Raw genomic sequence first — 22,165 nt, 5'->3', positions numbered from 1 at the left:
GTACCTGCAAAACTATAATGATAGTAGAGTGAAGGAAGAGCTGACAAAAAAAGTTAACTTTCAAATAATTTGACTGTGCCTACCTACTAAAATATCTCTGTATATTATCAAATTAATATTTATTAATGAACACATAGAGATGCTTTAAAATTTACATAATTACCACTTTAAATTACATTATATAAATATATTACATAATATATAATTTATATATAAATAATAATAATATAATATATTATTATATATTTATATATTATATATTATATTATATAATATATAATAATATAATATATATTGCATAAATTATATTACATAATATATAATTAATGTAATATAATTACATTAATTACATTATATAATTACATTAATTATATAATGGAATTTATATAATTTTTTAGATTTTTTAAATCTCATGGTAGATTTTTTTGGTTAATTTGTACATTGTTCTCTAAAAACTAGATGTCAAGGCCCACCTGTTCCCAAATCGAGCAGCCCTCAAGCATGTCCATTTGCCCGCCCACCATCCAGCAGCCCCAGGACTTGCTCCTTGGAGAGCATGCTTCCCTTCTCTCTGGCACAAATCTCTGCTGTCCTCTGGCAGGCCCTTCTGTCTGGCACAAATCTCTGCTGTCCTCTGGCAGGTGACAGGGGACACATTGAGACTGACATCTTATTGAGTTACAGGTTCTAGATTTTAAGCTTCTTTTCTTAAAAAAAAAAAAAAAAAAAGCTCACAGCTTCCCCTGGTTTTAGGAAATCTCAGAATATGTCTACCAATTTCAAGTATCTGCCAGTCCTCAAGTTTTTTAAACCAAATGAAATTCATTACTTAAGCAGTATATGCCGTATTTCAAATAAATAATGTTTGTGTTAATTTTAGTCACATTTTACTTTAAGAAAATACATATTAGTCATGAAAGTTACAGGGAAAGTATGACAAAAAAGATTAATATGCAATTATAAGACCAGGCTAATTTCCATGCCTTCTCAGAGGTTTAGCATCCTTAATTGCCTGGGATCCCAGGGGCCCCCGTGGCTCCACTGTGCATTACAAAGGCCTGATTGCCTCTCCCAAGAGGCATAATCTGGACACAGAGCTGACTGCCTGGCATTTCCCCCTGCCTCAGAGTCCTGTGTGCCCGTCATAACTCGGCTGGTTTTTCTTTCAGAGCCATGGCCTCCCCTGCTGCCCGGGACCAGTTTTTACGTCAGATGGAACAGATTGTGGAAGGAATTAAGCAAAGTAGAATGAAGGTCAGATGGCTTCTTTTCTGTAATGCAGCCCAGGTTTTATAGTGGTGACAGGGAAGGTCCTGGGAAGAACAGGCCTCTTCCGGTAGTTGGGGAGTGTGCCCTCAATCCTGAAAAGACACATTTCTACAGAGGTATTCCCACCATGCGTCTTACTCTGTAGTGGACAGGGCCTGTCTCATGAGCTGCCTACACCCAGGGGTTCAAAAGTTGCTGTTAGCAGTAGCTCCCAGGTATTGAACACCTGTTGTGTACCAAGCATTGTGCTGACATTCCTAAAAGACCTCTGAAGTGAACAGTATCACACCCATTTTACAGATGAGGAGACCACCTTTCACCAGCAGGCTTCCGCTCTTGACTAGATTCACTTCCTCGGTGGATCTGTGGTACCTGACATTCTGCCACAAGAGATTCATTCCTTAGGAATCTTAGGATCTTGAGAGCATTTTAGTTTTCAGAAACCCCCTTCTAAAAAAGAGAAATCATTGCTGAACTGAGTTCTGCCAAATTGAGAGGAAATTGAGTCTCAGAAGTCTGAAGAGAACAGAGAGGCCCCACTCAGTTAGGGTGCAGCATGGGATTTTCCTACAGAGACAGCTGCAGTTTCCTACCACCATTCTCAGATGAATCCCAACTAGTACTTCCAAATATCTCTTGCTTATGGTCCTGTTTTAAAAATGTATCACACCAGAGTGGTTCTCCCGACATGGCAGTAAAATCTTCGGGGACGTTGGGTTTCTCCTCTTATGATCTTGGGGCAAAGGGCTCCAGTGAGTGATGCCAGAATGTAAACACATGAGAAAGAAAGAATTGTCCATAGGTCCTGCATTCATAAAAAACCCTGTTACAGAAGACAAACATTCAAGTTGCCTGTAATCTCATCTCACAAGAAATGAGCTAAGGGCAGAAGTGCTCCATATCCCTTTCCCTGTAGAAAAATATCATTAATCTCTCTGTGAATGACTTCAATAAAATGATGTCAAAGGAGGAGAAAAAAAGTATCACTAGTAACAAGCACGATTTCTCAGACTATTCAGCCATAAAAATGAGAACGATATAAGTCAGCGCTTGCCTATATATATGCACACTCACCCAAGCCAGGATAGGCTGTCTTGCAGAGAGAGAATGCAGTCCCATCTCAGTGATCTGGGGTGTGAGTAGGTGGAGGGCAGAGAACCTGGCTGACCAAAAGCCTGTGACAACCCAGGTGTCTGTGTGTTAGACGCTTCCACCCTGCCATTGCTCCTCAGGAAGCTGCTCTGGTTCATAGTCAAGAACAACAGGAATTCATGGGTTTTTTTCCTCTGACTTCTGCTTCCTGTTTACAGAGAGCAGTGTAAACAGGAAGCAGAGGCCAAAGGAAAAAAACCCCATGAATTCCTGTTGTTGACTATGAACCAGAGCAGGGGAAGAAATGGGCTTCACCCCTTCACTCTCTTCGCTCTCCCCGAGGCTTCATGCTCTTGGCCCCTCTGCTGACCAGTGTGGAAAGGCGCTGCTGTATCTGTCTCTCCCCTCCATGGTGGGTGCCAAATGGGTCAATGGCACCCAGGGCAGAGTGGGCTCTCTTTCTGTGGTCTGCATCCCCAGTGGCTGATGTAGCACCTAACCCATGGTTAGGCCTCAAGGACTATTTGTTGAATGAGAGAATTCTTTTAACGGAGTCAAAGAGCAGTTCTCAAAGAGGGTTCCAGATACGCTTTGAATGTTGAATGTTGATTGACACTCTGAATGGAACAGCAGTCACTTGGATGGATGTGTTTTATTGTGTTTGTTTAAAAAAAAAGTAGCTTTCCCTGTAACGGTGCCTTAATGGGTCCTGCTCTCATAGATGTGGCAGGGGAGTCTGTGTCCTCTCAAGCACAGGTTTCTCAGAACTAGCAGGTTCAGAGTGTTACATAGTAGACGAGCGTTGGGTAACAATGACTGAATAGGTGTTTATGCACTGTCTAAGGGTTTCTGAGTAAAGAAGGGGTCACATATCAGTCAGCATTTTGACCTCACTCAGAGGAGGTAAGGTCTCTGGATCTCTGGAATACTGTGAGCAAGTGCTTGGCACAAGCACTTCACAGACCTAGGGTGTGAAGAGGTGATAAGTAGGGAATAACAATGGTACGTTTGGGTAAGGGGACACTGAGAAGAGTGTGAAAGTGAAGCTTAGATCAAAGAGTCAACTCCTTCTTCTCAGAGTGAGTTGGCATTCTAGGATGTGAAATATTGAGAAGAAAAATGGTCTTTATTGAGCAGCTACTGTGGACCAGATGATGGATCATTCACTTAACATTTCATGTCACAAGCTTCTTGTAACAAAACTGGTGATCTAGGTGATATTCTTATTTTAGTTAAAGGACGTAGCATTCAAAAAAGTTAAATTAGCTGTCCAAGGATATACAGTGAGTGGCAGAACTAGGATTTGAACCCAGCCTTTCTGGCCTCAAGCTCATACTATTTCTAGGTTGCCACACTAACTCCCACAGTGGATTCTGGATAAATTCATAATTCAAGCGCATTGCTACCTCACTAGGACATAATCAGTCATGGTGAAGTGCTTTGCTAAAGTACAGAGCAGAGAGGAAAGGCCTGAGATAGAGCTGCTGGCTGTCCTAATAAGAGAGAGAGACCTAGCTGTGAGGTCCTAGCCAGTGCAGCAGAAAAGGTGTCTGCTGCTTTGAGAGTTGGAGCCCACGAAGGAACAGTAGTGGGAGCTGTGGTGGGCTGGTGTGTCATTGTGACAGGATCATGAGTGAGTGTGAGAGACCCATGCGGGCAGCATTAGGGGTTCCACCGACAGGGATCAGGACTTGCTGCGGAGCCAGGGCTCCAAGTGTGGTAGGACACCAGCCAAGGACCCCAGAGGGGACGGCCCACTCTGGGAGACCTAGGCACAAGGGAGGGCACCAAACTGGAGGCCTAGCATGGGTGTGCACCAGGCATCCGTATGCAGACCTGTGGAAAGAGCAGGGCACAGGGTCTTGGGACTCAGGAACTGAGTGCAAGGTCAGGATTTGACTAGGCAAATCAGTCCCCATATGTGATGGGTCTTTCTCTGAACAGCATTGGGGTAGGCTTTGGGGACACCAAGTTGCATTTGTCCTATGTAGTCAACAGAGGCCTATAGTGTGGAGGGAACTACTGAATAAAATGCAGCCAATTTTACCTGTAGCTTGTGTTTACCAAATCCCTTCCAAAGTGTAACACAGAAATCATGGTCAGGCATCAGCAAAGCCACAGCAAAGCATCTCTCAGAATTTGATTCAACAAGTTTTTGAGCACCAGCCATGAGTCAGGCACCCGGTCTGTACCGTAACTCTTTCTGCCCTCATTTCCTGGCTGATGCTCTGGGTTTACCTTTCAGACATATAGCACATAGCATTGCCAGCCCTGCTCTAGTATCCTCAGAGAGCCTCTCTGAGCTTCCAGGCTGAGGAGGCCATGCACCCACCCTCCTCTCCGTCACCTCCCCTCATGTCATTTTCCTCACAGGACTGATCAGTGTTGCGAATATTTTGTGTGTCTGTTTGTCAGGGTGCTTGCTTAATGCGAATCTCTAGAATGTATGCTCTGTGGGAGTAGTGACTTTGCCATGTTCACCACTACATGTAGATACTCAGCAGGTTCTAAGTCAATATTTGTTGAATGAATAAGCTTTTGGATACGTTAGAAAAGTCTCTTTAAGTCAAAGCCTAGCATCTATTTATGAGATCAAAATCCTGAAAATATCCTAAATTGTCTACCAGCAGAAAGATGGGTTAAGTTAGCAATCAGCAGGAATACTGTATTGTTTTTAAAATGATAATTTGTAGAAAATTTATAATGACATGGAAATACATTAAATTAAAAGAAGATACACAGTTTATTATATGAGCACAGTTTTTAAATCAGGGTTTCTCAACCTCAGCACAGTTAACATTTCGGACCAGATAAGTCTTTGCTGTGGGGGTGTTCTGTGCAATGTAGGATGTTTAGCAGCATTGCTGGCCTCTACCCAGTGATACCAGTAGCACCCACTTCTCACAGTTGTGACAATCAAAACTGTCTCCAGACACTGCCGGGTGGGGAATGAGGGGCAGAGTAGCTCCCAGTTGAGAATCACCAACCTGTCCATTGTGAAATTGTAGTGAGAAAAAAAAAATGGAAACAGTTAATACTCAGTGATAGAAAAATCGCTGAATAAATTGTAGAGCCTCCATGTAATATCATGCAAATAAATTAACCAACCTCAAAAATTATATATTGAAGCTTCCTTTACTGGAAGGAAATCCATGAAACTGTTAACAACTGTTGCCTTTTGGATGTTGCCAGTAGCCCTTGGGCAGAACGTGTCTTTGCATCACCATTTCCCACAATGTTTCAACAGATGGAAAAGAAAAAGCAAGAGAACAAAATGAGAAGAGACCAGTTGAACGACCAGTACTTGGAGCTGTTAGAAAAGCAGAGGCTATACTTTAAGACTGTGAAAGAGTTCAAGGAGGTAAGAGGAAGGCTGGGCAGCATGTTAAGGCTAATGTGAGATACATGTTCACCTCAAAAGTAGCCACTAAAAAACAGCAGTTTTTTGGTTTTCCTCTGGTCTGTGAAGGGAAATAACAAGACAGAGTGTGATCTGGCAGTGAAGTGTGGCGTCTAGGTAGCTGAAGATTGCATTTTTCTGTGGCCCATCTTGAGGTCTAATTAAATGTTTTAAGACATCACATCATTTTAGTTTTCGTAACACTTAGTAAGCACATTAAACTCACAAAATGACTCCATCAGTCCATATCAAGGGCCACTTGGAAACAGCATTTGTTGTGGATTCAGATTTAGAATCTTCTCTCCTGCCAATCTTAGGGTGGGGAGGGACCTCAAGAAGCCGTGTGGGAAGAGAGAACTTTGAAGAGTCACAGGCTTGGATTCGAATCCTACATTTACCACTTACCAGCTGTGTACTTTGGCAATGACCTAATCCCTCCCAGCCTCAGTTTCTTCATTTGTGGGTTCTGTTGCGTCAGATGAGAAATTTGAAGCATCTAGCACCAGGTCTGGCACCTCCTAACACCCAACACTCAACTGAATTTCGGTTTTCCGTTTTTCCTTCCTGCATTTGGGCAGTTACTCTTCATTGTTCCAGAAAGAAAAATGCCTGCCCTTAAGAGATTTTCCAAAAAGACTTCATTTGGTCCCTTGCTAGGGTCTCAACAGCTTTATTTTAAGGAATTCCTTCTCCCTAACCTAAATCCATGTGGTTTCAGTGAGTTTAGAGACTGCTGAAAATACAGCAGAGTTAAAGGTAGGTTGTATCCTGGTGTTTGGTCTGCAGAATAAAAAATGTAGTCTTTCCATGCTCATAATTTTGTTCTTATTTTAAGACTTCTTTCTTCCTTCCTTATCTTTCCCTTGGCTTCTACATCTTTCCTTTTTTGTGATTTAACTTCTAGAAGCCACATCGCATAGGCATTTCAAAATCTCATCTTTTCCAGTGTTCCAGCTCCTACTATACCCCTGGGCAGATGCCAGGTTGTAACACAGACCTCCCCCTCCTTAAGGAGCATACGCTGTGGTGGGACAGACAGATGGCAAGCTAAGAACAAGTCATAACAAATAAGTAGTAACAATTCCAAACTTTGCCATGTGAGGAGACTGGTTTAGGTGGTGTGGTCCAGGAGGGCCCTCTAGGGTGAGCAGGAGCTAGCCATGGGAAGAAAGAGTTCTTCAGGCACAGCAGTGCAGGAATGGGGAGCGGAGGGTCTGCAGCTCAGTCTGGGACTCCTTTGAGGCTAGCACAGGCTGAAGCTGAGATCCCAGAAGGGCCAGTGAGTGAACTGGCAGGGAACAATTAGGAATTTGCTGCCCTACTCAGAGTTCCTCCTTCCCTTTAATCAAAACTCACAAAAGGAGAAGAACTGCATCTCAAATGTTGCTTGGAGACACCCTTTTGACAGTGTAGAAACAAAAAGCAAGTAAGTTGAGGAGGGTAAGTATAAGCTGTCAAAGCAATTGAAAATGAAATGGAAAAGCTCATTTTCGCCCTGCAGGCTCTCAGGTGAGAGCTTAGGATGACCTCCGAGACACCAGTTCCTTCAGAGGTGTTAAGTGGCTTGGCTCTGGGTTCCCACCTGTGCTGGCAGTCATGGTCACAACAGACACAGAGGGTGGTTCCTTCAGAGCCAGCTAAGACACCTAGACCAGATTCTTGCCAGGCCTCTTTCCTTCAGTACGAAGCAAGTCAGAAGAGAGGGAGGGGATGAAATATGTTCCTGCATATTTCTTTTTTTTATTATACTTTAAGTTTTAGGGTACATGTGCACAACGAACGTGCAGGTTAGTTACATATATATACATGTGCCATGTTGGTGTGCTGCACCCATTAACTCGTCATTTAACATTAGGTATATCTCCTAATGCTATCTCTCCTCCCTCCCCCCACCCCACAAAGGGCCCCGGTGTGTGATGTTCCCCTTCCTGTGTCCATGTGTTCTCATTGTTCAATTCCCACGTATGAGTGAGAACATGTGGTGTTTAGTTTTTTTGTCCTTGCGATAGTTTGCTGAGAATGATGGTTTCCAGTTTCATCCATGTCCCTACAAAGGACATGAACTCATCCTTTTTTATGGCTGCATAGTATTCCATGGTGTATATGTGCCACATTTTCTTAATCCAGTCTATCGTTGTTGGACATTTGGCTTGGTTCCAAGTCTTTGCTATTGTGAATAGTGCTGCAATAAACATATGCATGCATGTGTCTTTATAGCAGCATGATTTATAATCCTTTGGGTATGTACCCAGTAATGGGATGGCTGGGTCAAATGGTATTTCTAGTTCTAGATCCCTGAGGAATCACCACACTGACTTCCACAATGGTTGAACTAGTTTACAGTCCCACCAACAGTGTAAAAGTGTTCCTAATTCTCCACATCCTCTCCAGCATCTGTTGTTTCCTGACTTTTTAATGATCGCCATTCTAACTGCTGTGAGATGGTATCTCATTGTGGTTTTGATTTGCATTTCTCTGATGGCCAGTGATGATGAGCATTTTTTCATGTGTCTTTTGGCTGCATAAATGTCTTCTTTTGAGAAGTGTCTATTCATATCCTTTGCCCACTTTTTGATGGGGTTGTTTTTTTCTTGTGAATTTGTTTGAGTTCATTGTAGATTCTGGATATTAGCCCTTTGTCAGATGAGTAGATTGCAAAAATTTTCTCCCATTCTGTAGGTTGCCTGTTCACTCTGATGGTAGTTTCTTTTGCTGTGCAGAAGCTCTTTAGTTTAATGAGATCCCATTTGTCAATTTTGGCTTTTGTTGCCATTGCTTTTGGTGTGTTAGACATGAGGTCCTTGCCCATGCCTATGTCGTGAATGGTATTGCCTAGGTTTTCTTCTAGGGTTTTTATGATTTTAGGTCTAACATTTAAGTCTTTAATCCATCTTGAATTAATTTTTGTATAAGGTGTAAGGAAGGGATCCAGTTTCAGCTTTCTCCATAGGCTAGCCAGTTTTCCCAGCACCATTTATTAAATAGGGAATCCTTTCCCCATTTCTTGTTTTTGTCAGGTTTGTCAAAGATCAGATGGTTGTAGATATGCGGCATTATTTCTGAGGGCTCTATTCTGTTCCATTGGTCCATATCTCTGTTTTGGTACCAGTACCATGCTGTTTCGGTTACTGTAGCCTTGTAGTATAGTTTGAAGTCAGGTAGCATGATGCCTCCAGCTTTGTTCTTTTGGCTTAGGATTGTCTTGGCAATGTGGGCTCTTTTTTGATTCCATATGAACTTTAAAGTAGTTTTTTCCAATTCTGTGAAGAAAGTCATTGGTAGCTGATGGGGATGGCATTGAATCTATAAATTACCTTGGGCAGTATGGCCATTTTCACAATATTGATTCTTCCTACCCATAAGCATGGAATGTTCTTCCATTTGTTTGTATCCTCTTTTATTTCATTGAGCAGTGGTTTGTAGTTCTCCTTGAAGAGGTCCTTCACATCCCTTGTAAGTTGGATTCCTAGATATTTTATTCTCTTTGAAGCAATTGTGAATGTGAGTTCACTCATGATTTGGCTCTGTGTTTGTCTGTTATTGGTGTATAAGAATGCTTGTGATTTTTGCACATTGATTTTGTATCCTGAGACTTTGCTGAATCTATCAGCTTAAGGAGATTTTGGGCTGAGACAATGCAGTTTTCTAGATATACAATCATGTCACCTGCAAACGGGGACAATTTGACTTCTTCTTTTCCTAATTGAATACCCTTTATCTCCTTCTCCTGCCTGATTGCCCTGACCAGAACTTCCTATGTTGAATAGGAGTGGTGAGAGAGGGCATCCCTGTCTTTTGACAGTTTTCAAAGGGAATGCTTCTAGTTTTTGCCCATTCAGTATGATATTGACTGTGGGTTTGTCATAGATAGCTCTTATTATTTTGCGATACATCCCATCAATACCTGGTTTTTTGAGAGTTTTTAGCATGAAGTGTTGTTGAATTTTGTCAGAGGCCTTTTCTGCATCTATTGAGATAATCATATGGTTTTTGTCATTGGTTCTGTTTATATGCTGGATTACGTTTATTGATTTGCATATGTTGAACCAGCCTTGCATCCCAGGGATGAAGCCCACTTGATCATGGTGGATAAGCTTTTTGATGTACTGCTGGATTCGGTTTGCCAGTATTTTATTGAGGATTTTTGCATCGATGTTCATCAGGGATACTGATCTAAAATTCTCTTTTTTTGTTGTGTCTCTGCCAGGCTTCGGTATCAGGATGATGCTGGCCTCATAAAATGAATTAGGGAGGATTCCCTCTTTTTCTGTTGATTGGAATAGTTTCAGAAGGAATGGCACCAGCTCCTCCTTATACCTCTGGTAGAATTTGGCTGTGAATCCATCTGGTCCTGGACTTTTTTTGGTTGGTAAGCTATTAATTATTGCCTCAATTTCAGAGCCTGTTATTGGTCTATTCAGAAATTCAACTTCTTCCTGGTTTAGTCTTGGGAGGGTGTATGTGTCCAGGAATTTATCCATTTCTTCTAGATTTTCTAGTTTATTGGCATAGAGGTGTTTATAGTATTCTTTGATGGTAGTTTGTATTTCTGTGGGATTGGTGGTGATATCCTGTTTATCATTTTTTATTGCATCTATTTGATTCTTCTCTCTTCTTTATTAGTCTTGCTAGTGGTCTATCAATTTTGCTGATCTTTTCAAAAAACTAGCTCCTGGATTCATTGATTTTTTGAAGGGTTTTTTGTGTCTCTATTTCCTTCAGTTCTGCTCTGATCTTAATTATTTCTTGCCTTCTGCTAGCTTTTGAATGTGTTTGCTCTTGCTTCTCTAGTTCTTTTAATTGTGATGTTAGGGTGTCAATTTTAGATCTTTCCTGCTTTCTCTTGTGGGCATTTAGTGCTATAAATTTCCCTCTACACACTGCTTTGAATGCATCCCAGAGATTCTGGTATGTTGTGTCTTTGTTCTCGTTGGTTTCAAAGAGCATCTTTATCTCTGCCTTCATTTCATTATGTACCCAGTAGTCATTCAGGAGCAGGTTGTTCAGTTTCCATGTAGTTGAGTGGTTTTGAGTTAGGTTCTTAATCCTGAGTTCTAGTTTGATTGCACTGTGGTGTGAGAGACAGTTTGTTATACTTTCTGTTCTTTTACATTTGCTGAGGAGTGCTTTACTTCCAACTATGTGGTCAATTTTGGAATAGGTGTCGTGTGGTGCTGAAAAGAATGTATATTCTGTTGATTTGGGGTGGAGAGTTCTGATGTCTATTAGGTCCGCTTGGTGCAGAGCTGAGTTCAATTCCTGGATATCCTTGTTAACTTTCTGTCTTGTTGATCTAATGTTGACAGTGGGGTGTTAAAATCTCCCATTATTATTGTGTGGGAGTCTAAGTCTCTTTGTAGATCTCTAAGGACTTGCTTTATGAATCTGGGTGCTCCTGTATTGGGTGCATATATATTCAGGATAGTTAGCTCTTCTTGTTGAATTGATCCCTTTACCATTATGTAATAGCCTTCTTTGTGTCTTTTGATCTTTGTTGGTTTAAAGGCTGTTTTATCAGAGACTAGGATTGCAACCCCTGCCTTTTTTTGGTTTGCATTTGCTTGGTAGATCTTCCTCCATCCCTTTATTTTGAGCCTATGTGTGTCTCTGCACGTGAGATGGGTTTCCTGAATACAGCACACTGATGGGTCTTGATTCTTTATCCAATTTGCCAGTCTGTGTCTTTTAATTGGAGCATTTGGCCCATTTACATTTAAGGTTAATATTGTTATGTGTGAATTTGATCCTGTCATTATGACGTTAGCTGGTTATTTTGCTCATTAGTTGATGCAGTTTCTTCCTAGCCTCGATGGTCTTTACAATTTGGTATGTTTTTGCAGTGGCTGGTACCGGTTATTCCTTTCCATGTTTAGTGCTTCCTTCAGGAGCTCTTAGGGCAGGCCTGGTGGTGACAAAATCTTTCAGCATTTGCTTGTCTGTAGTTTATTTCTCCTTCACTTATGAAGCTTAGTTTGGCTGGATATGAAATTCTGGGTTGAAAAATTCTTTTCTTTAGGAATGTTGAATATTGGCCCCCACTCTCTTCTGGGTTGTAGAGTTTCTGCAGAGAGATCAGCTGTTAGTCTGATGAGCTTCCCTTTGTGGGTAACCCGACCTTTCTCTCTGGCTGCCCTTAACATTTTTTCCTTCATTTCAACTTTGGTGAATCTGACAATTATGTGTCTTGGAGTTGCTCTTCTCGAGGAGTTTCTTTATGGCATTCTCTGTATTTCCTAAATTTGAATGTTGGCCTGCCTTGCTAGATTGAGGAAGTTCTCCTGGATAGTATCCTGCAGTTTTCCAACTTGGTTCCATTCTCCCGTCACTTTCAGGTACACCAATCAGACGTAGATTTGGTCTTTTCACATGGTCCCATATTTCTTGGAGGCTTTGGTCATTTCTTTTTATTCTTTTTTCTCTAAACTTTTCTCGCTTCATTTCATTCATTTCTTCCATCACTGATACCCTTTCTTTCAGTTGATCGAATTGGCTATTGAGGCTTGTGCATTCGTCACGTAGTTCTTGTGCCGTGGTTTTCAGCTTCATCGGGTCCTTTAAGGACTTCTCTGCATTGGTTATTCTAGTTAGCCATTCGTCTGATTTTTTTTCAAGGTTTTTAACTTCTTTGCCATGGGTTCGAACTTCCTCCTTTAGCTCAGAGTAGTTTGAAGCCTTCTTCTCTCAACTCATCAAAGTCATTCTCCATCCAGCTTTGTTCCGCTGCTGGTGAGGAGCTGCATTCCTTTGGAGGAGGAAAGGTGCTCTGATTTTTAGAGTTTCCAGTTTTTCTGCTCTGTTTTTTCCCCATCTTTGTGGTTTTATCTACCTTTGGTCTTTGATGATGGTGACGTACAGATGGGGTTTTGGTATGGATGTCCTTTCTGTTTGTTAGTTTTCCTTCTAACAGTCAGGACCCTCAGCTGCAGGTCTGTTGGAGTTTGCTGGAGGTCCACTCCAAACCTCGTTTGCCTGGGTATCAGCAGCGGAGGCTGCAGAACAGGGGATATTGGTGAGCAGCAAATGTTGTTGCCTGATCATTCCTCTGGAAGTTTTGTCTCAGAGGAGTACCCGGCCGTGTGAGGTGTCAGTGTGCCCCTACTGGGGGGTGCCTCCCAGTTAGGCTACTTGGAGGTCAGGGACCCACTTGAAGAAGCAGTCTGTCCGTTCTCAGATCTCCAGCTGTGTGCTGGGAGAACCACTATTCTCTTCAAAGCTGTCAGACAGGGACTTTTAAGTCTGCAGAGGATTCTGCTGTCTTTTGTTTGGCTATGCTCTGCCCCCAGAGGTGGAGTCTACAGAGGCAGGCAGGCCTCCTTGTGCTGTGGTGAGCTCCACCCAGTTCGAGCTTCTCGGCTGCTTTGTTTACCTACTCAAGCCTCAGCAATGGCGGGTGCCCCTTCCCCAGCCTTGCCTTCTTGCAGTTTGATCTCAGACTGCTGTGGTAGCAATGAGCAAGGCTCCGTGGGCGTAGGACCCTCTGAGCCAGGCGCGGGATATAATCTCCTGGTGTGCCATTTGCTAAGACTGTTGGAAAAGCGCAGTATTAGGGTGGGAGTGACCCGATTTTCCAGGTGCCATCTGTCACCCCTTTCTTTGACTAGGAAAGGGAACTCCCTGACCCCTTGTGCTTCCTGGGTGAGGTGATGCCTCGCCCTGCTTCGGCTCACGCTCGGTGCGCTGCACCCACTGTCCTGTACCCGCTTTCTGACACTGCCCAGTGAGATGAACCCAGTACCTCAGTTGGAAATGTAGAAATCACCCATCTTCTGTGTCGCTCACAGTGGGAGCTGTAGACTGGAGCTGTTCCTATTCAGCCATCTTGGCTCCCCGCCCTGAAAATTTTGCATATTTCATTTAAATATATTTCACCTCACATTTAGCATGTCCTTTTATTTTTTGGTGTTAAAATTGTCTTAGAAAATAAGATGGTGGGTAGTCCTTTTTTTTTTTTTTTTTTTTTGAACATTTTACTTGGCAAACATTTAAAACTGGCACCCACATGTCAGTGTTCCAGCATCTTAAACTTTCTCCCACAAGCTCTTGCGAGGTAATTTGGGGCCACCATAGGTGTTGAGGAGGAGGTGATGAGAGGGACTTGCTTGCTACTCCACAGCCTCTACACCATATCTTCAGCCAGACTAGTTGTGCTGCTTTTCTGTTTTATATATTACAGTTTAATTTGGACTTTCATCCAGGGTGGAGCCTTCTCCCAGCACCCTCTATTTTGCCTTCTCACCATCCCCTCACTGGCCCTCTACTTCTGCGTTCTGAATTCTCACTGCATCCTTGGCCCAAGCACTTGTGGTGTGCAATAATTATTCTTCATGGAAAACACAACATTGCTGTCTACAATATGGTTTTTTGCCACCTTAGCGGTTGCCTTTGTTGGGTTTGGTTTACCCCACGTTAAATGGGCAACAGTTATGCGCCGTGGGCACCATCAGGTCATGATACAGAGATTTAAATTCAATAGCACTGATGAATTCAAACCCTACATTTTTGTGAAGCTGGCTTTGGGTACATAACCTTGAGTGAACTTAGCTCTCTGTCTGGCACCTAGTGGGCCTGGATAGAGTTTTCAGCAGGAAAGAGACTGAGGAGATGAGACATTTTCCCTTTTCTTGTAGAAACAAACGCGCAAAGCGCCTCTTTTGTATTTGCTTTGAAGAGACGGAGAATATGATTCTGTAGGCTCACATACTAGGTGACGTTGCAGGCTGTCTCTACAGAAAAGTACAAGCATCGCCTAGGGTGCTGTGACACACACAGTTCCCCACAGTAGAATTCTGATGCTGTTTCTGCCTCATTTAAATGGTGAGGTGGGTGACAGTTTAAACTTATTTACTGTTTTATATTTTTGTTATGGAAATCTTAAAAAATACACAAGTAGAGAGTGTAGTATAACAATATAATAGTGTAGCTCTCTGTTCTTGTTCTATCTCTTCCCCTCCATTTGTTTTAAGCTGGAGTCTTTTTTCCCTAAGTACATCTCAAGCCATTTTTAAAAGGAACCCAGTATCGCCTTATTTCTGTCCCCCCACCGCCCTGCCCATGAACTGCCCCTCTCTCCCCAAAAAGGTGCTCAAAAGTGTCAGAGCACCTTGCTTCTGACAGCCTCAAAGTACTCAGCCTTACCACCAAGGCAACCACCCACCTGTTTCCTTGCTCCCTGAGTGAAAGACACGTCTGAATCCTGTAGATGAGCCAGCACTAGTCTTAGCAAAACCAAGGTCGTTGTGGTCATGCTGCCATCACAGTGCCAAAAGATCAGGGCCTCCAGAGAGCTGGGAGCACCTGACTCTGGCTCAGGAAGATGGAAAAATTGACCGTGCGGGTTTTGAGTGCAGAAGTTTCAAGGGTAAAAGTTTTTCTCCCACAATAAATGCACCTCCAGGAAAACATAGCCCCTGGAGGCCTGACCACTGCCAAGCCTGGGAGCTCTACCTGTCCGGGCCCTTTCTGCTACCACTTTTATCTCCCAATTTAAAAGCAGGACTCCTAGTGACCCTGCCCAGAGAATGGGGTTGGAGTTACTGGAGGTTGGCTAGCAGATGGAGGTATCCTGAGCTACTAAGGCCAGTGGAACAAGGGCAGGAGGTGCAGTTAGAAGCTTTTGAAGATGACCCCAGAGGGAACATGAAATGATGCAGAGGTGACTTGTGCCACTGGATGTCAGATTCTGTAGGCAGAGGATGGGGCAGTGACCTCCCTCAGTGATAACCCGTAGCTTGTGCCATTGATTTCATACAGCTTGGTTTTAAGGAAGGGCAGGTGTTTTGTTTTGTTTTTTTTTTTTTTTTTTTTTTTGAGACAGAGCCTTGCTCTGTCACCCAGGCTGGAGTGCAGTGGCACAATCTCGGCTCACTGCAAGCTCCGCCTCCCGGGTCCATGCCATTGTCCTGCCTCAGCCTCCCGAGTAGCTGGGACTACAGGCACCCGCCACCACGCCTGGCTAATATTTTATATTTTTAGTAGAGATGGGGTTTAGTAGTAGCCAGGATGGTCTCGATCTCCTGACCTCGTGATCCACCTGCCTCGGCCTCCCAAAGTGCTGGGATTACAGGGGTGAGCCACTGCGCCTGGCCCCATTATCTCGACGAATATCTCTTATCCTATTTTCTGAGTTTCTTTCTTAAAGACAAGAGTATTTTTAACCGTCACTGTTAGAACTCTATGTGTTTTGCCTGCTGTGTAAACTAGGGCTCCCTTTTATCTCGTTTTAGGCTGCTGTCTCCAAAGCCTTTCCCCACTCCCTCATCATAGTAGGCAAGACTGGCAGATAAGTGTGCTTTCTGCTTCCGTCCGCTTGAGGTTTCCTAGACTTCATGAAGTCTTTTGGAATGACAGTGCCTATCCTCTCATCCTATTTTCAGTCTGACAGCCCAGAAATGGAGCATCATTATAGTTATTTTGGTGTTGATGTCAGTAGGTCATCAGGAAGCTTCATCATGCTGGCGGCAGCATGCCAAGAGACTGAGTTGGCCAGGAGATGTCTCCCATGGGGATATGGGAAGGGCTTTGAGACCATCTTGGCCTCACATGGGTGCTGATGTAGTCACCACTCTCTCTATACTCTCTGCTTCCCCTCCAGGAGGGCCGCAAGAATGAGATGCTGCTGTCCAAGGTGAAAGCGAAGGCCTCCTGAACATCCCCAGCCATGGTTGTATGTCATTGATTTTTACTTTTAAGCACTGTATATCAACTACAGGATCATGAAATGGTTCTGAAAGCAACAGTAGAGAGATGCAGGTGTAATGATTTCAACAACCTGGATGTTTTCTTTCTCCTCTTTGCTTCCATTCGTCTCTGTTGGCTGCTGTTGATGGAATCAGACAGTAAACACGTGGCTTGGATAACACCCATCATCCTATGAAGAATGTGGGGAGTACTTGTTCTCTGTTGATTCAACTTTTATGTCTCCAGTAACATTGTGCTTACGAAGGTACCTGTATTTGTATGGACTCTGAATAAAGAAGAATTCATTTGTTTAGCAAGTATTAATTCAGCAACCACTGAGAAATAAGCACTGAGGAAGATTCAGAGACGTGTGAGACACAGTTCCTACCGCACAGGTACCCAGCAGGTGGCCCAGGGAGGCGGATACAGCACACTTGACCACAGAACTGGGCTATCCAAGATGTTTTTCCGTAAACAGAAGGCATTTAGCTGAAATGATCAGCCCATGTAGTGTCGGTCACTTGGGCCTTTCACCTGCCATGGTACCTTTTGTTCCCAGCTCCTCCAGGTGCCAGCCAGCAGGCTTGGTGGTGACAGCAACTGGAATGAAAGTTCAGTGTCGTTTTAATTTTTATACGTTACTCAAGTTTATTTCTCAGAAAATTGAAAACAGACCTTGTGCTGAGGACACTTCAATAAAAATTATACCTTCCCCTGCCCCAATGTTCATGTGAGTCACAGCATGCAGAGGGGCTGTGCATCCCCCTCACTGAAGGCACATTTGATGAGGCTACACTGCAGATGGGTCATGGTCTGAGCCAGGAGAGAGACAGACACTGTTCCCTGCACTCAAGGCAAGTAAGGTGTCAGGAGGAATAGCAGTGGGGTTTGCAGAGATCCAGGGAAACTTCCTGGAGGAGGCAGCATTTGAGCCCTATCTAAAGGGAGAATCGGATGTTGATAGGATGACTGTTTTAAATGAAAATACACTATGATTAAAAACCCAAGAGGGTGCAGAGGAGTGCAAGGCATGCATGTTGGAAAAGGAGGGGATAAGCTAGTCTCTGCAGGAAGCTTCAGAGACCCGTCTGGGAAGTAGGGCTGAGACTAGGCTTTGGAGGGCCTTGAAGGGCAGCTGAGGGTTGATTTTAATCCTTGGAAATGACCAGTGCAGATCAAACATGGAGCTCCTGCTGCCCTGGTCCTCAGGAGTCTGGTAAGTCCATCGTGTTCAGTAGGTTTGTGCTCCATTTTGCATAAATCTTGCAAACATACCAGGCAGCAGGTTTGGACAGTAACACAGAAGCTTAAACATGTCAAGCAAGTGGGGCATTCAGCAGCCACAGAAACGTGTTCATTTTTAGTTCCCTAATGAATGTGATTAAGCAGGGCTGATGTGTACGGATTTAAAAACACACACGTGCTGGATTAAAAACAGCCACTGGTTTCAGTGCCAGGGCCAGCAAGGCCTGCCTGAGCCAGGCGGAAGCAGCAGCTTGCAAATAGAAACTGACACCTACGGGCGCTTCTTGGGCCATGTGCAACTCCACTTCAGCTGGTCCCTGAGCCACGGTCATGTGGGGGTTTTGAAAGGCTTGGTGAAGTTGAAGCAAGTAATTGCAAAAGAACAGGTGGCACTCTGAGGGCAGGGGAAGGAGACAGAAGTTTGACTGCGTTTGAAGTTATTTCAGTCAGGGAAACATCTGTGTTGTCTTGTTAAGCAGCTTGTAGGCCCACCCCTGGCTAACTGAACTTTTTGTGAGCAGTTGGGGCAGTTATTTGAATATTTGTCCACAGGTGGTAGGGAGGCAGATGACATTCTAGGCTTACTGGAGTCCACCTCTGTGCTGATGGGGAAAGTATGGCATGATGAATCCAAAGCAACCAGTAATTCTTTTTGAAAGTGCAGGCATTTATTTTGAGCTGTATTTCACAAGAGTTTCATTTGGTTTGGTTTTGGTATAGAGAGGTGTCCACAGATCTCTATTCCCTTTTTTTTAATCCACAAGGCCTACTACAGATAAATCAGTTTCTGTTGCCTGAATACACTTTGAATTAGACTACAGAAGCCAGTTTAAGCTCAAATTTCACACTTGCTGCAGACAATCCTCAGTGCGGACAGTGCCTTTCTGAGTAATAGGATGTTATATGACTTTATAGTGAAGCCATATAGGCTAAGGAGATGCCCCAAGGCCCCTGGGGTCGTCTTCCCAGGGCTACGGCTCTCTGTGTGCCTAGACATAGTGTGGCATTGTGCTGTAAGCCCACAGGCTTCTCCAGAGTTAAAAGGAAGCAAGAACTTAATTAAAAGTTACTTTTTCAAAATGTGCGCTTCAGGAGGAACCAGGTTTCCCCAGGAGAGACAGGCTCCCTGCTCAATCAGCACAGGGAGTTGCTAGCAGGCAGGCTGCCCAGTGCTATGGAATCTCTGCCAGCCTCTGGGTTGGGGGCTCCCTCCCACTTCTTGCCTCTTATGGAGTACATGGGACTGCTCTAAGCCACAATCAGAGCTGTTGTGAGCAGGACAAGACTGGGTGATCACGAGGTGCGTGGGGAGATGCTAGGACATTTGTTGATGTCTTTGACATGTGCTCCGTCTCCGTTGGATGACTGGGGTTAGCTAACAGCACTAGAGGGAGGTACAGAATGTTAAACGGTCGTCAGAGTCACACTGAGGGGTGTTTTAACAGAGGGCAAATTCCCAGTTTGTCAAGCATATCTCTGTTAGAGTCTGAAGTTCATGGTTTTAATGGTTCTAGCTTGTAGCCCTTACATATTTTCAGGATAGCTGGGTCCTGCCAGTGTCCGCTGAGTCCGTCAGCACAACCAGAAGGTCCAGGCATGGGAAGCATTCTCTGACAACACCGAGCCCTTAGGACCTCCTGAAACCTTGAGCAGACGCTGGAGAAGACCTTCAGACAGTCCTTTTACTACCTCACAAAGTGCCATGCCCGGGACCTTAGACCTCAGGGTTGCGACATTGTTGATGTTGTCAGGCCCCAGTCACGTCTCTAGTGACCAAAGCAGACCTGCCTGAAAGGGCACTACGGACAGTGAGCCCTGGCTATAACCTGTGCCCTCATATTTCTGCTGTCTCAGATGGTCTTGTTTGCCCACTCTGTAGGTGACTGATGATCACCCTAAAAGGGAGGTAGACATCTAGCAGTAGCACAGTTACTTTGAGTCTGACCCCTTGTTCTGAAGTGCAGATGTTGGGTTGAAACATGCATTGAGGAAGAACACTTTAAGGAAGCACTTTATGATTTACTCATGGCTGGTGTTGGCCTCAAAGTAAAAGAACATCTTAATGCAGAACAGAACAATAAAGAGCCCCATAGGATGGGTGCCATCATCTGTCCCCAGGGTTGGGATTGCCAAGGAAAGTGCCTTGTTCCGTGCATCTTCAGAATCCCCCACGCCCTCTCTTGATCCTTTTCATGAAGTCCAGAGCATTCCTTCTATGACAGGCTGAAGATGCATTGTAAAAGGTAATGCTATAATAGTATTCTCTTCTCACAATAAATGTGCAAAACTCCTGGAGGATTTGGTGCCCTATCTGCAGCATACTTGACAACACAGGGAATACCGTGGATGTTCCACGCCAGCCTTACATCCATCCCCAAAATGTGCCGAGCTCATGCCTGTCCATGGCCAGTGGCCCTGGACAACAAAAGTAAGGGCCTGTCTTACCACACTCTCCCCAGCATCTAGCTCAAGGTAGATGACTGACTGGGAAATTCCGGTTGGATAAAACGGCTTTTCCACATTGCAACTTTGCATCTCTATTAGCAAAATTTAGATTGAACCTTTCCTCTACTTGATGCTTAGTTTGAGAACAGTTTTCACAACTTTAGAGGGTCTCTCAGAGTGTGTTATACTGTAACCTTGAAGTTTGAGATGAAACAAGGTGTCAGAGGTTTTGAATCTTTCAAAGGAATTGCCTTTTACAGATTTTTTTTTTTTATTCCCTAAGAAGGGAAAAAGAGAGGGAAGAACTACACTAATGTTAGAGATAAGGTATGTTTTGGCTCAAAATGTGTCATGAATCTAAAGGTAACTTAATGAGTAGAAATGTCTCAGCCATGTGAACCAAGAAGTGGGACCACAGTGCAAGGCTGTGGGTGGCAGCACTAGATACGGTGGTGGCAGGAGTGTGACATGTAGGCACTCCATGGGGGATAGCCGGACAGTGTCTGTCAAAAGTGCAAATGTGTAAGCTTTTTGAACTAGCAATGCTACTCCTAAGAATTGTACCTGTGTACAAGAGTTTTTGCTGAAACATCGTAATAGCAAAAAGTTGGAGAGTGCCACAAATATAGGGGAATGGCTAAATACATTATGGCCAGCGTAAACAATGGAATAGTTTGCAGAAATTTAAAACAATGGATCCTGTGTGTGTGTGCTACCATAGAATGGTCCCCAAGATGCATGATTAAGTGAGGAAAAAAGAAGCCCATGGTATCCTAATGTTTGTAATGGAGAAAGTTTGTAGACGTATGTGTGTGCATATGTTTTCACACAGACATACACACGTGTATATCATATGTCCACCTGCATATGCCTAGGATGTCTCTGGGAGGATACCTAGCAGCCCGGCAGCCTGAATTGCCTCTGGGAAGAGGGGTGGGAATGACTTTTCAATGTACACCTTTTGTACCTTTTGAATTTTGTACCATGTACATGTATTATCTATTAAAAAATAGTTCTTTTTAATTTGGTATACTTTTCTTAAAACAATAGAACCAAAATGGAAGAAAATTCTGATTCACTAAATCTGCTTTCTTAAAGATAAAGCCTTTGATTCAAAAGTAGTGAGACTCTTTCTTGGGTCTTGAGGCAATGGGCCATGCAAAGCGGGGTGTCCTTTTCTGGTGGAACAGAATGGGGCAGTGAAGCAGAGGCTGGCTCTGCTAACACTCTGGGAGCATGTTGGGCCGGCAGAGGAGGGATGGGGATGGGGAAATGGATGGTGATGTGACTAATCACTGGGACAGACGGGCTGCCGCAGGGTTCCCTCCATCTTACAAAAATCACAGTGCAACCCTGGTCCTCTGACTTTTGGGGTAGAAAAGATAGGCATACCTCTGAGTCATGATTCAAGGGGGGCTGTTAACATCCTCCAGAAGCCGTGCCCCTCTTGTGCGGAAACCTGCTGTGGGTGAGCCTTCCCCACCCCTGCCTTTTAAAAACCAACACAACTGATTTTGTCCAGCTCCGAGGTGGCCGTGTGTCAGCCCCAGGAGAGGAACATGGCAGCTGTTCCAGTCAGGGGAATCTCACTTTTGTTGGCCAACTGCTGGTTTGAGGATGGATGTCTAACCCAGTTATGGCCAGTTTTGGGGAGACTGCTGAACTTCTGGGAAAGACTTTTCTGCTGATCAGTGAGAGATGCACTAGGAGAGCTTCACCCTTTCTTCCTGTGATAAGTTGTGGAGGAGGGACAGGGTTTGAGCAACTTCAGCCATCTTGAGACCATGAAAAGAGACATCCCAACACACTGAGGTTGGCAGAGGGAAAAGGTGGAAAGAGCCTGGCTCTCTGAAGGCATGATGAGCCTCTCAACCACACTGAGGCCCACCTGCTTCCATATTCTTGTTCCATGAGAAAAATGAACCTCTGTTAGCTTGTGCATTCAACCAACAAATACTTGAGTTTCTTCTATATGTCAGGCCCTGAGAATATAGCAGTAAAAAAAGCAGACAAGAGAACCTGCCTTCCTGGAGCTAC

General features: G+C 44.0%; 1 protein-coding gene across 3 annotated transcripts in view; it reads left to right on the top strand.

The window, feature by feature from the left end:
• CCDC93 (coiled-coil domain containing 93) overlaps positions 1-21,246 on the top strand; it is a 100,098-nt gene extending 78,852 nt beyond the window's left edge. For all 3 annotated transcript variants that reach the window (XM_003275182.4, XM_030801098.1, XM_030801099.1), the window contains 3 exons: positions 1,170-1,254; positions 5,609-5,722; positions 16,353-21,246. In XM_003275182.4, coding sequence (XP_003275230.3) covers positions 1,170-1,254; positions 5,609-5,722; positions 16,353-16,406 — 253 coding nt within the window. In that variant the 3' untranslated portion in view covers positions 16,407-21,246. The remainder of the gene's footprint in view (positions 1-1,169; positions 1,255-5,608; positions 5,723-16,352) is intronic.
• Positions 21,247-22,165: the final 919 nt, after the last annotated feature.

The sequence above is a fragment of the Nomascus leucogenys genome, chromosome 20 (assembly GCF_006542625.1).
Source record: "Nomascus leucogenys isolate Asia chromosome 20, Asia_NLE_v1, whole genome shotgun sequence".
Lineage (NCBI taxonomy): Eukaryota > Metazoa > Chordata > Mammalia > Primates > Hylobatidae > Nomascus > Nomascus leucogenys.
This window is presented reverse-complemented; position numbering and strand designations above follow the sequence as displayed.